Source organism: Accipiter gentilis, chromosome 8, assembly GCF_929443795.1.
Source record: "Accipiter gentilis chromosome 8, bAccGen1.1, whole genome shotgun sequence".
Taxonomy (NCBI): Eukaryota; Metazoa; Chordata; class Aves; order Accipitriformes; family Accipitridae; genus Astur; species Astur gentilis.
Window position 1 is genome coordinate 27,391,599 of NC_064887.1, and position 15,179 is coordinate 27,406,777.

A 15,179-nucleotide genomic window follows, 5' to 3' on the forward strand; every position below is an offset into this window, starting at 1 on the left:
TATCTCTAACCTTCACTTATACGCAGTCCTGAAAACAAGGCATTGGCCATTGATAGCAATAAACTGCTTTGTATTCCCCAGCAATAACCCAGACTCCTGAAGTCATCTTTTGTAGTGTAACCTTAATGACAACTGTATATAGGCTTGACAGACGAAAAAGATAGCAAACTGAAAATAAGGTACTGGATCTTGATGGTACCAGACCACTTTGTATCTCTAGATCCAATCAGCTGGGTTGTCTATGAATTATGTCGTTGAGCCCTCACCTAAACCTCTCTGCCTGTTGACAGCAACCTTTCTAACTCTTCAGATATGTAAAAACTGATGATGAACTGGGGTCTTGACATTTCCCTAATCTTAATCTGAAAGATAGTAAATCATTACTGAAAGAGAACAAATGGCATAAGCTTGTAGCATCACTGGTCTCTTTCCTGCCCCTAAGAACATTCCAGAGACTAGCAATAAATTGGATTCTAGATAGTAAATCTAATCTCAACCCTATCCAGACGACCAGACACTGCAGGGCTACAGAACAGTCCCTGGCCCATTTTATTTACTAGATTCAGTCTAAAGATTCCCAAACATTAATCCTAAAATCCTACACCTCAAATTCTAACTCTTGCATTATTATTAACTGCAGGATTAATTACTAGAGGAAAAGCCAACAGCTTCTGTTCATATGACCTGAGCCTTATTAATTCTTATTTCTGGGAACACTGTAGATTCCACCATAAGGTATGCTCTTCATACTTAGTCATTGGTTTCCAAAACCCTACGCTTAACCTGTTTTAAACACTAACAACACTCTCCTAGGGCAAGTATTCCTACAGAGACTGATAATATAAGACAATATAAGGCTTCTAGCAGTATCTGTCCAATTGTCACCTCTGTAGTCTCTGCAGAGTCCAACACCAATTTGTAATTTATACATAGGAACCTACTGATGTAATATAAACCAATATTGGTCTCCGGTTTTCATTTGTACTGTTTCTATCCTTACCTGCAAGGGAACCTGTAGAGCAGAACATTACTCAGGGATGCAGACATATTATATTAAAAAACCTAACCTCAAGTGTACCAAAAGCCTTGTTCAGATATAGAGAATGAATTCCAACTGTAAAATAAAATATAGACCCTTAGCTTATTTCTCCATCTGGTGTAGAAATATTATTTTCTCTTGAGGAAGACAATGATGAAAGGCTTTGGCTGCTAACTACATTAACACAAAGCTTGCTGTCAAGATTTTTGCATTTATAAGAAATGAATTTACCTGTTGATGCTTTATTTTCCTAAACCTTAAACCCTCTGCCTAAACACTAGACTTATTCTCAGCCTACAGGAGACTAAGGCATTGGTTTCTGTCAGTTGGTATAAGGCACTGGCTTCTGTCAATGCCTACCTCCTTCTCATCTCCTTGTTTCCCACAGGTTCAAAATGCAAATTGAAACTGTGACAATTTAGAATGCTAGTATCAGTGTTAAACTCATTTCTAATAGTAGTTTTACTTTTAGGAAGGGCACCACTTTCTACAGGAAATTGCAACACAGTACAACAGATTCTATTAATACCTCCCTGCTACTCATCTTTGGCAGTCTTGCATAGTTGAGCGTTACTCAGGGTTTAGGACAGTTAGGATTCTCAAACTCTAACACTATTACTCGAACACTAATTATAACTTGAATTAACTAGCATATAAGGGAGTAACCCCCATAGTTAAAGATGATATTAGTCAATGATTTCTACCAGCACACTTAACTTTGGGGGAACTTGTAGAAAGGTGTCATACCCTGAGCTCTTTGCTAAAACCTTCAGCCTAAACCTGTCACATCTACCTCCTAACCAGACAGTCTACTAGTTCCGATAGGACTGATACAGTTATTCCCAGTGAAATGACCCCTTTACATACAGAGAGAAGTCTCTTGCTTTTGGTGATGTCAAGGAATATGCTAGGAAAAACACAGTATGATTCCAAGACAGCCAAAGAACATCACATTTACAGTTGCATTTAATTATGGTGCCTATAGTCTGAAGAATGTGAAAGCGCTGCTGCTGTGAGTTTCTTGTAAACTATAGTGGTCCAAGGAAAAATATTCTCTTCTCCATAGTTCCTAACCCCCTCCCCCTCTCTGCCCCAAAATACAACAATGACCCATCTGTGCCCATACAAGAAAGCAATTCCTAATATTTAAACATGGGCTAATCTGCCAACGTTGATGTATCAGGGACAGAACATAATGAATGTCACAGTGCTTCATCTTTTCACTAAAACTGTCTTGAAGAGTAATGAGGAACAAGAAAGCCAACGGAAAGAACAAATCACTGTGGATCACGGTTGATTTAAAAAATAACAATATTCACTTCTCTTCTGTTTCTCTCTGAAAACATTTTCATGTTTTAACCCTGTTTCAGATTCAAGAAAGAACATATTTCTCCTGAAATTACATCTAAGTGTTGAAATTTTCTACCAAAAAATCTTTTAAGAATAATTTTATGGCACTCATAAAGCTTATCCATGCTCTAAAACGTTATCTATTCTTTGACATATTTTCATGGCACCTAGGCTGCAATTACTTCACTCTGGAACGTCACTGTGGCAATTAAGAAGATTACAAACAATAACTACGAAAATCAGTTAAATGAAAATCAATAGTCCTTAAATACTGAATTTGAGGGCTGCAAGATGTGGATCTTCACCTAAACGACATGTAACTTTTCTCTTGTAACTGCAGAACCTGATGGTAATTTATTACCCGTCTGTGTGGCTTGATATGCTGGCATGCAAAAATAACTGAGCTAGCTCTAAAAAAATGTGGTTCTCGTACTAGAATTTATATAGAATTATACAGAATTGTATATTGATATAAGCATGCTGCCTCACCTGGATTAATATGTTTTCCTTCTAATGCCTTTCAGGGATCTAAAATTCTGTCAAATACTCAGCATTTTGTCCTATTTGTTCTGCTCTGGATTGATGTAGGACCACAAAAATCAGTGGGTATCTTTCCACTGACACTTTGGGGGCTGAACCACATCTCCTAAAATTTAAATAGCTGTAAAGGCACTGTGTTAAATTACTATTCTCTGCACTGTGAGAATACCTGTTCTTCTTCACCACCTATCTGAAATGCTTCCATTTCCTCTCTTGGCAGACAGAATTTTTTCTTTTTACTAAGATACAGTTTAGCTGTATTCATTTAGGCTAACAGGAAGGCTCAAAAAAAAATTGTCAGAGACACAACATGTCGTAAGAGACTGGAAGTAGCAAAAATGCTGGTGACAGAAAGATGTGTAATTTATAAGCATCAAGAGGAAACTTGAAACTTCATAGTATATGAGATTTTCCAGTAACAAAGTATTGAGTGAAAAGAATAAATTGCCATTGGGACTACCTACTGACATTGCAATGAAGGAGGATGAAACAATGAATTAACTTGATCTGTTCTAGGAAGCATCTAGTAAACAACTGAGAACAACACAGACTGGTAGGGCAACAATAATAGTCCTAATACTCAGTTCCTGGCTTTTGGGGACCTGTATGTGGTTAGGGTTTAAGACAGACAATTGTAAGACCAGTTCTGAAGGAGTAAGCTTTGATACAGAAAAGTGGGATAGACATGACATTTTGGTGCTCGACAGCTCTACTGTGGCTACCTACTGGAAGTGCCGCAATAACCTTGTGTATCCGTCTCTTCACAGAATGGCACCCAATCCACAGCATTTAAGGGAGCTTAGATGTAACTGTGCTATGCACCTCAGTCCCCTCGTTTGTAAATCTAATAGCGACGATACCAGCTATTTCAGAAAATCAAGGACAGAAAGAGCTAGGTATCTTAAAATGTAAAGATACTGCAGGAAAGGAAAATGCACTTCTGAAATTCCATTTGACATATAAAAGCGACACGTATTTTGTAGATAAACCGTATGTTTATTACGTGCTGTAAGGTGTTAAAGATCTCGATGACAGCAAGCCCTAAACATTCTATATACACTTCTATTAAAATGCAGTGCTAGTTTTCTTCGACTTCCCAGAGGAGCCAGGGCAGATCGTGATCCCTCCGGTCGGTCTCGACCAGACCTGCTGCACGTCTCGGCTCTGCCAGAGGCTTCCCCTACCTACCTACAGGCCGGTCCCCGTTACCGACTGCTGCACCCGTGGGGCAGCAGGACACGAGTGAGAGCGGGAGGTTTCTCGGGGAGGAGCTGTGAAACCTGGCTCCCCGATTTCCAGGATGTGGTGAGGCGGGGAACGGGGACGGCCCTTTGGTGGCGGGCTTTTCCTTCATCACCCCGCTCCCTCCTTTCTTACAGCCTCCTTAAAGCGAAGCCCCCGGAGGTCCCCCGAGGGTGTGTGAGAACAAGTTGCGCCTGGCAGCGGGGGTGAGGGGGCACGGGCCGCGGGGCGCAGACCCGCCGCCGCACCAACGCTAGCTGGCAGTTTCGGAGTGCGCCCCGCCGCCGGCCTTCACCTCAGCGCCCCGGCTCCTCTCACGCCCATTTCCCCCCTCAAGCACCCCCCTCCCCCGCTCCCTCCCCACCCGGCGTCCCCCTCCCCCGCCTTTCCGCTAGTCCCGAGTGTCGCCCCCCTGCCCACCCCTCCCTCCCCGCCAAGCATCCCCGTTTCGCGCCGCCCGCCCCGCTCCGCTCCGCTCCGCTCCGCGGGGAGCCGCGGCCGGAACTGCGCATGCTCCGGGCGCGCGGGGCCCGCGGCGCGGTGGCGGGGCGGGCGGGGGGCGGCGGCGGGACTGAGCGGGCAGCGGTGTCCCGGTGAACGGGGCACCCCCGCGGCCTCCCCCGGCTCGCTCCCGCCCCGCCGTTTCCCGTTCCCCAAGCGCCTTCGGGAGGGCCGCTCTCCGCCGTCCCGCGGGCCGGCCGTGCCGCGCGAGGCTGGCGGCCGCTCAGAGGCCGGTGTGCCGCCGCCGAGGCGGAGGGCGGTGCTGTGGGCGGCCGGGGGAGCCGCGCGATTGGCCTCCGCCCGGCGGCTGGCTTGTCAGTTGGGCTCCAGGGGTGGCCCTGGGAGCCTCTCGCCCAGCCCTCTGACGGGATGAAGCCTTTAGGGGGATGCGGCGCTCTTCGCGTTTTGATTAAAGCCCCTCATCTCCCTTCAGTCTGAAGGCAGGGCGCCGGGGAGGACGGGTCGGAGGGGCCCGCGCAAGGCCGGGCAGAGAGGGAGGGGTGTGTGAGAGAGAAACCCCCTCTTGGCATACTACGTATGGCTCTATAGGAGAAATCTTCTCTGGGAATATAGTGGAGAGGACGGAGCTGGTATAAACTGAAGGCGCCCGGGCTTAATTCACACTTGTGGGTGCCCAGCATGGAGATGCAGAGATGGTCCACAAGGTGGAAAACGAGAAGGTGGCCCTGGGACTCGGCTGTAACCGTGCTCATCACCTTCGCTATCCTTCTCCGGGCTGCAGAGGTCAGAGGAGGTAAGAAAGCAAAGGGGAGCCGGGGGCTCCAGTCGCCTCTCTCCCCGCCTCGGGCAGAAGGAGCCAGGGCACGGCTGGGGCCGCGCTTCAGAGGAAACCTGTCAGAGCGGCTCCCGAGGCTTGGGGCCGGCTCGGGGCGCGGAGACCCGCTGGGAGCCCCCGGCAGCGCCGGCAGGGACGTCCCTCCCAGGTGCCGCGAAGGGGTGGCTCCCGTTCAGCCTCGGCGTTTAACTTTGGATGTGGCTTTCATGCGGTGGAGGGGATGCACTGGCGGGGTGGGAAGATGGAAGAAATACTTGTTGAACAGAGTGACTTCTCCTCTTCCAGCGCTGAACTCAGTTGTGTGGAGCGTGGGTACGATTTTCGGGTTTGTTGAACTTAGAGAGTGGTTACTCTGCTCAAGTTCACCAAGTTGTGGCTGAAATGGAGCGACGGGTATCTGCCTTCTCCTCGGAGGGGCGAGGAAAGGGAAAGTTGGGGGGTGGAGGCTCTCCGCTCTCATTTTTCTCCATTCTCCGCTTTTTTTTTTTTTATTTTTTTTCCCTTTGCAAAGTGTTCCAGTGGGCAAAAAGTTTTCCACGACGCGAGGGGAGGAGAAAATACGTTTGAAGGGGCCCTTTGCCAGACGTTGAGGAGAGCAGCTCCCGGCGGTAGCGGCGCCCCGCAGGTGGTGTGGGCAGCGCCGGGCCCGCAGATGCCCCGGCGGGGCGGGGGCGAGGGAGGGGGGGTGGGGGGGTGTCGGGAGGCTCAGCCTGACGGTCGCTGGGCTCCACACGGGCGGTGTCAGAGCCGGGGCGCCGTCCCTAGCCTCCTTCCCCCTTTTGCAGCCTCCCCGGGGGGAGAGGGGGGTGTCGAGTGGTCCCTTAGGTGTCCGTGGACCTGGTGGGTAGGGTGCAGCCCGCGCGGGACTCGCAGTGGGAACAAGAGCCAGGCAGCTTCAGCAGAAAGGAATCGCTGCCCCCTCTCGTCCCCCGCACTTCTCCCCTCCGCACCGCTCCCCGGCACGGTTCAGCCCTCGGCCGCCCGCCGCGCCGTCCCATCCGGGCGCCGGCGAGGCGCTCCGGCTCTTTGAGATGTGCTCGCACATTTCGCGGAGCTGCAGTGTACGATCTCCGGTGGCGGGAGCGCTTTCCTGCCCGACCGAGGGGGGGAAATGCTGCCTCTTCCTCCCTCCTTCCATCCCTCCCTCCCGCCGGAGTCCGCAGGCGCATCTGGGGGCCAATCTGGCTGGGATTGAGGTTTTGGGGTTTTTGTGGGTCTGACATCCATGAAGGGGTTTAACTCGCCGAAAAGAAAGGTTCGATTTTTACGCATTTATTATTTTAACGAGGTATTTGTCGATCTGAATTCCCACTTTCTGAATCAACAGGCGTCCTGGAGGGAGCACAGTAAAGCGACCAGTTTCCATTCAAGCCCTTTATACCTGAGCACAAGCTTGACGGTGTCAGATCCATCAGGGCTTCTGCCCCCTGCTGGCCCCGTTTGTGACAGGGATTGGATTGGGTCAAATTTCATCCTTGTTGCAATTCCACGGATCCCAGTGGAGTTACACCCAGGGTGAATTAACCTCGCAGAGCTCCCAGGATGCGTCTCCTCAATTACTGTGTCGAAATTAAACTGCTTCAAGAAGCAATACTGTTCGCAAAAGCATGATAGATTTTTTTGTGCCACTTTTCATGTGACCATTCACAGTAGAACTGACTTAATTAAGTAGGATTTATGTCGATTATCTTTACATAACAGGTTGGATGCAAATGAAAAATAAAAGAAAATCTAAACCCAAGCAGCCCAGGAAAAATCAACACAAGTTATCTGGTACTTGCTGAAATGCATTCAGTAACATTAGGCAGACTAATTTGGTTTTGATAACGCTACTAAATTAAAAAGCTATATTAAAAATCTTTCCCTCTAGCCTTATGTGTAAAGGACATTTTAGAAACATAAAACTACAGGCTTCTTGTGTTTGTAGAAGCATTCTGAAAAGAACTTACTTCTTGAACTTTTCTGAAATACAGTATGCCATTTGCTTAGAAACTACAGGGAGCTGTGTGTTTAGGGCTTGATCTGTTATTGAAGTCAGCAAGAGTTTTTCCATTGACTACAGAGGGAGTAGAATTTGACCTAATTTCCCTAACAGAGTACAAGGGAGATATTTCTGAATCATCTTTTATGTATTCTAATCTTATTTTAAGTAGTTAAAAGATAAAATAGGACATAATGATTCATATTTGGAAGTAGGAGAGGGAAAATATTGAGGAATAAAATAAAATAGCATACTGCAGCAGGTAAACAACATGACTTAAATGACAGTGCTGGGTAAAATATGAATCATTGCCCTTATAAACTCTGTTAAATTAAATGCTATATTCCTCAACTGACTTTTCATAAACTACCCTTATGTAAAGAAAATTACATACCCCTATGTAAAGAAATGGTGTATTCATATAAAGTGTTACTCATATAGCAGTGACTTCTTTTTAAGACAACAGAATCCATTCTATGTAGAGAAACCTCAAAAGATTCCTAAAATTCTTGACTTTTTTTCAAGCTTCTTTATTTAACACAAAAGAGAAAGAGAAGTATGAGGTATCTTTCATAGTACCAAGAAAGGGGGTGCGAAGATTTGATTGAGCTCTGGAGTTATTTCTTCTTTAGGCAGAAAAAGTTACAGAAGTGAGAAGCAACTGAATGGGAAAACTAGTGACTCATATTTGGTCAGCTCAGTGCCCACCAGCTCTTAAGCAGCTCCTTTTAGAAAATATTTTTGCTTTATGACTTGGCTAAAGCAAACAAAATTCAGTATTTTAAAAGACATCCTTTGATTTCCTTTCCCCTTCCTCACCTTTAATACTTAATCTGTTGGTAATGTGTTTGGAATGAATAAACTCATTTAGTCAAAATGGCATGGCTTCAACACTATAAATTTTTTGTAAGGGCCTGGCATCAATGCACTATTGTGATGCTGATTTAAATTTCATGGGCAAGAAATGAAAAATCAGTCTTTTTATTATTTATGAGCTTTTTCAAGCAAATGGAAATCCAGCTCTTAATCTGAGTGCAAAAAGATTTAAGAATCCTTACTGAAAATGAGGCTATGAAGCTATATATAGAAAATACACTTTGGACCTTCTGTAAGCGACAGGCAGATTTGTTTCTAATATAGGATAGATACTTTTTACAGTCATCTTAGGAAATACAAAGGTTCCTTGTACTTCCCACACACAGGCTTGGAAACTAGTGGGAGTTCTAGGTGCAGAAGGAATGCAGAGCTGGGCCCACTAGTGATGGCAAAAGGAGAGTTTTCTTTGTGGATGCACACTTAACACTGTTACTTGTTTGTTATTGCTTAGTAAGTTACACTGGGAAGATACAGATCTGTTTCTTGAATGAAAACTGTTTAATGTATCTGGCTAGTCTAAACTTGTACAAAAAGGTGTTTTAAACTAGAAAAGTATGAAACTCTTCTCAGGACTGTTAGTGATGTAAAGCACTTTTGATTTTAACTGATCAATTCACTTTTAAGGTTGAAAAAGAATATAAACGTTTTTGTTGTTCCTTTATTTTACAGTGAAATAGTCTTGTGTGCTAATTTTAGTTTAACAAAATGCCATTAACCTTCAGAAACAGAGGACATACAGGGGTTTCTCAGACGAGTATTCACAAAGTGAGCAAAAGCGATTAAACAAAGGGTGATTTCACTAGATTCAGCTAGTGGTCCTAGCTGAAGTTTTTCTGAGTCCCAGGGATCAGCAGGTGAAATGGTCCAGTCTTCCCAGTATAGTGCAAGAGAGACCTGCATGTATATGTCTGGTTTGCTATATAATTTAGATTTTTTAAATTGTTTCTAAGGCAAAATAATTATTTCAGCTTCAGCAGCAGACATCTGACACAGAAAAATGACTGGTATGTGTTGTAGATTCTCTAGAGCATGAATCTTTGCATTTACTTTAGAAGGAGACTTCACAAGGATCCCAGAAAGCACTATTCAGGCTGCAGGAAACTATGTCTTTTTACTAGCCCTGCAGAAAAGAAGTTTCTCAACTTCAGTTTTGTGTATATCTTAACAAATGTAACTGTATATAAGTACATATAGAATACCCACAAATGTTCAAATATTCAGTGGTTTTGGCTTGAAATGATCTCTGTGTTTAGCACCTGCTATTGGAATGCCACTAGAAAAAATAATCTTTGCTATAAAACCTTTCCTGGTGCTACAGTGTTTTCTGATTACAAAAAAAAAAAAAACAAAACAAACAAAAAACCCCACATTGTTGGTAAAATTGGTGTCTGTAGCAGTTGTAAAATGTAGGAAAGAAGTTGTCATACTCAGTTGCACAATTGTCTTGCCCAAAGTTATTTGGTCTCCTCCAAATAGGGCCCTTAATTCTAACAAGGTTGCAGCATAATAAAAGAGCCATGACATTACTACTGAAGTGAAGTTATACCTAAAACACACTGGAGCAATTATGTCTCTCCCGGATTTGTTTTGTACAGTGGTGAACAGTAGGGTTTCCATCTGCCAGCAAGATTAAGAAGTTGCTTTTCTTTTCTCTGTAGAGCTCTCTGCTTCTTTTCAGAAGAAATCCTCCCAGCATTGGTTAATTTATTGTTGTTCTGAGTATTTGTTGATAATAGGTTCTGAGTATTTGTTGATAATAGGGGGGAATAAATTAAGCAGAGCTTGGGAGAAATCTCTAATGTTCTAAGAGTGTGAAATCTCATGCAGTGATAAAGATTTGCCCTCTGGATGGACACAATAGAGAGCAGTGGCTTAAAAGGAATTAGGTGAACACACATGCTTGTTGCAAGGGCTTATAACTGTACTACTCAGTATTAAATACCAAGTTTACAGACTGTAAATGTAAGGATTAATTGTTGACCCTGCGATTACAATAGTAGTAAAATCTGGCAGAACTTAAATTCTTTTTAGCACATTATCACACATAAGGGGTTGTAAAACCCTTTATAAATTCTAGGTCTGGGACTTCACTGTATGTCAAAGTGTTAATGCATACAGTATGTGAAATAGAAGTTACTTGGCAGAGCTGATATTATGGAAGTAAAGTGTTTGCTGCAAAGGAAATTGAAAGATGTATTATAAATTATGATTAAAAAAATGAAGATCCTGATTGTGCTATGAATAATGTCACTGGCAGCTAAGCTTTGCCTGTAATATGAATTAACTTAGTTATGAGTCAAATTATGGTCACATTGTTAAAGTATTACTGTAGTCTAAGTTTTACCTGCTCTGTTCCTTACCTGTGTATTTACTCAAATTATCATAGTAAGCTGATAGGTTGTTCATAGTTTATTAAAAAAATAAAATTCAAGGTTCTACAACTTTGCTGTCTGCTTAAGTGGAATTCCTGCTAATATCAGCAGGATACAGAATTGGGTCTGATTTCCTTGCATTGCTCTCAGAAGGGAGATAATACCTCCACATCAGTGAAAGTATGGTTAAAGTTTTTAGTTGTATGATTTGAAAAAAATCATTTAGTTGTTTCCCTATCAAATTAAATAGGGTTACTTTAAATGGCACCATTTGTAAATCTTGTGCTTAGCTGTGTTTTGCATTTTTTCTATGCTTATTGCTGAAAAATATACAAATGTTCCACATTTGAAAACTCCCATTTATTAGAAGATGTTTTTGAAGTCTGTTGGGATTATTTCTGAATAAATACCTTGACTGACAAAGCTTTTAAGTGGGCTTGATTTCTTTCATGCTTAATTGCTGAGTGAATACCTTGTCTCTTCCTGTAGCAGTGACCAATTTTAGACTGTGTCTTTTTTTGATATGGTAAAAGAAACAGGATACTCCAAGAATTTAATACTTGTTTTGCTGATTTTCACAGTTGGAAGTACTGTCTCCACTGTCTGTACAAAAAGAACTTTTTAAGTCTTAGCAGAGTCCTCAACATAGTTAGACACTTGGACTGCAGTTCTGATATAATCTACTGTGGTGTAAAATAGGAATAACTCCACAGAAGTATTGAGACAGATGTTAAAATATTGTAAACTGATGGATCAATACAGGTCTGCACCAGATGATGAACTAGCCCAATCTTTTGTGGGTAACAACTGAAACATTTTATGGAATCAGGATCAGGTCTTTAGTGCTTGATTGTAGTCAATGTTGCTGAACAAGTGATAAAAGTACAACCTATCTAGTCTCAAAGAGGGTTTTCAGTAATAAAAAAGTCATTTGTGGCAAAATATATAAAGCAAATATGAAACATCAATCTCAAAATCTAGGTTACACTCCAGAATTGTGCAATGTACAGAAACCAGAAATAACTATTCTTGTTTTTTGCTGATTATTTCCAGTAAATAAATAAGCCTGCAAGCTAACCTTATTAAAGATCTGAGTGTGTAGTTGATATAGGCAGGTTTTCCACTGGTTTCAATATGGGGTTTAAGAGCTTTTTAGTGTTTGTTTTTCTTTTTTACTGTATGAGTGTTAGAGGTTGGTCTTTAAAAAGAGATATAGTTAGTACTTGGTGAGTATCAAAAATGCATCCCACATATGCATAGACTGTCTTTATTGTCTTTGAAATACTATTATGTATTTAGCAAATTTTGCGGCATAGGAAGTCAATGAAAAATTTTCAAATAACTGGTGTGGAAACAGAAGTAGTCAGTTCTGAGCACTTCTACACAAGCCCTCTGTTGGTGAAACAGTCAATCATAGGCTGGTTAAAGCATTCCTGTTTGCATCTGGATAATCTCTAGTTCTTGTAATCATTAAATATGAAATTACTGCAACAAGACCTTCATCCAAAATTGTCACTAGCCAAGATCCCAATTACATAATTCATCTAAAAGCTAACATGTAGGAAAATTTTTAACAGGTAAATCAACCTTGAAGTATGTCTCTAGAAGTATATACGTGGGCAATATCTATTCAGTTAATCTCATAAATTTATATTTAGGTACATAGAAAAAAAGCTTGATTTTCAGGAGCTTAATTGGTTTGATTTTTGTACCTAGAAGATGCTCTGTAACTCAGTTTCGCAGCCCAGAAAACAGAGAGTTCATATTATCCAATTCTGTAAAGCCCTTTGGTTAACATCTATGAAAAGTATAGGAACCTTCACGAAGGACACTTGCAGAACTGATGCTTTTGATGCTTGCTCCCAGGACAGTCTTCTGTTAACGTGTCTGAGCTCTCAGTAGAGAGTTGCGAGGCAGGCGATTCTCAGACTGCCAATCCCAAAAGACTGTGAGGAAGTGCAGATCTGCCCAGAGCTAGCCAGTAGGAAATGCTAAGGACAGAAGAGTGCCTAATCCTTTTCTAGTGCTTGGACACCTATGGCAGAACTGCAGGGAATCATTGCTTGGGATACAGACACCAGAGCCTGCAGTGGGAAGGCAGTAGAGTCCTTTCTAAGAACTGGTAAGCTCAATGAAGCATTTTGGGCATAACATGCTTTTGAATTCCTGCTTTTCAATGTTTACCCCAGTATTAATGCTTAACAGATCAAGACACAGTAAGTTAATAAGTACAGAAAATAATAATTATATGTATTTCTGTTTTTAAAGCATGCCCATCATAGCTGCCCACAATAAGTAAAAGTGCATAAGGGTAAAATAAGAACAAAAATATTCCTATCACATTAGAAATAGAATAGATTTCTGGTAATAGATGGGTCTTGTATCCTAAAGGTCAACAAACGATAACAGTTTAACAAATCCAGATTCTAACACTGCTAGTAAAGATTTCCTTACTGATAATTTGGCAAAGTGGCAGCATTCACTACTCTTTCTGCTCTAGCAAACTTAGGTCTAGCTGGTAAATGAAACTGCTTGCTAATTGTTGATAGAATCAGAAACTGGACTAATAATCTGGGAGAAGGAATGCAAGGAGGGGAAAAGTTATCAGGTTTCACAGTAGGAGAACAGCTGAAACAGCTTGGCAAATGATAGCTAAAATAGACCTATGTAGAAGAACTTTGACACAATCTGTATTTAAGACTGTTTTTAAAAGAAAAACTTTTCTCTCTTCTTCTGGCCCGACAGCACTGTTCTAAGAGGTCAACAGCAGAAACTGAAGACTAGTTACACCTTCATATGAGTTCTTGTTCATGAAAATATTTTCACCTCTTACATTCATTAAGACTTGGACGATCAAATGAGTGTCAGTTAGAAACCTTCATCATAGTAGTTTTTACCTTTACTCACCTATAGAATACACGGAGAGCCCTTAGAATGAGCACTTATAGCTATGAAGATTCAAAATTTTAAGAAAAGTAAATAAACTAAATAACTGTAGTCTATTATGCCTTTAATAGGTAGCATAGTTTCAAAAAACTGTGGAGCAGCAGTACCTTCTATTTAAGTTCCTAAATATATACCTAGAAATCTAACCATAGGTAACCTATTTTGAAAGTCTTGTCCACAGATATAAGGAGTTCCTTCATCATTACCCACCAAATATGCATATTTTAGCCTACCAGGCTATAATAGCTTCTACTCTTTAAATGATCTGTCACAGTGAAATAAAACTGGACTAAACTAAAAAACCACCCCATTTAGAATTGAAGATTAATGTTTCAACACTGAAGTTTTAGTTTTGTGGTGGTTCCATTGGAACAGATTACTGGCAGAATGAAACATATTTCCATGGAAAAATATGAAGTAAAATGATAGTAATTTAGAAACATTAGTCGTCTTAAATTTCTCAGATAATGCTTTTTACTGGGGCAAATTAAGCTCTTTTCTACTCCAGGGTTGTATCTCACCAATTACGAGTTATTGATTGTAACTCTTACAGGCTATTTGTGGAGTCATTACTGATAAATTTTCACTTCCACATTAATCAAAAGAAGGGTGTTGCTGAAGAATTACGATAAGTCGAGAAGTTATCTGTTTATTATATCTGAAAAATATATAATACTGTTTATTATAAAAAGACGGTTTACTATGTGTGAAAAAGGAAGAGCCACAGTTGCCAAATTTATTAACAGTATAGCGAACAGTTGCACACTCAGTTTTCTAAGGTGTATCTGTAAAGTAAAGAATACTGGCTTTTCCCCCCCTGAGTTTTGTTATTATTTGCATTTAAAGTATGTTTCCCGGTATGCAATCTGGGAGCATCTTGTAAATTATGTAGGTGAACATAGCCTTTAAATAGGGAAGGATCATTGTGCCTGAACTCTCTCATAAAATTAAGAGACTAAGACCCAGGAGTTACCAGACCAAAATCTAAATATAATAGGATTTCAACTTCTATGCTTTATTAGGCATTTAAACAGAAAGAAAAATATTTTCGTCTAAATGAGTCATCCCCTGAACAATTTCTTATGGGAATGAATTTTGTAGCCAGAAGTTGCCACCACAGTCACTTTCCTGTCAGTCCTGGAGAGTTTTACTTCGAGGCCTGACAGTGAAGTCCTTCCTTCTGAAAATGCAGATGATAGTTTCCTGTGTATACCCTATCTTCAGTAAAAGTCTGTCTTGAACTGTGTGGTCCTTAGTCACTAGAACCTTTCACTGCAGCTAAAAATGCTTTGCTGTACAGTTTATAGAAAGATAATAGATATCAAGTTTGGTATAGCCTATCTAAAAAAGTTCAGGGCTATATTTGATTTCTCACTGCAGCTTCTAAGGGGCTTGCAGTATGTTCTGTGTAGAATAGAAGAAAACTCAAGGTACGGGACCTTCTGGATAAGAAGCACAGTGTCCATTCTGGCTTCTTTGGTTCTCACTTAAGGTATAATCAAATTCACTCAAAAGAACTCTCAATTCACTGAATAA

At 41.6% G+C, this 15,179-nt stretch overlaps 1 protein-coding gene across 6 annotated transcripts in view; it reads left to right on the forward strand.

The window, feature by feature from the left end:
• The first annotated feature begins 4,970 nt into the window (after positions 1–4,970).
• The window catches only part of COL11A1 (collagen type XI alpha 1 chain), a 164,285-nt gene continuing 154,076 nt past the window's right edge, over positions 4,971–15,179 (forward strand). For all 6 annotated transcript variants that reach the window (XM_049807754.1, XM_049807759.1, XM_049807755.1 and 3 more), the window contains exon 1: positions 4,971–5,426. In XM_049807754.1, coding sequence (XP_049663711.1) covers positions 5,312–5,426 — 115 coding nt within the window. In that variant the 5' untranslated portion in view covers positions 4,971–5,311. The remainder of the gene's footprint in view (positions 5,427–15,179) is intronic.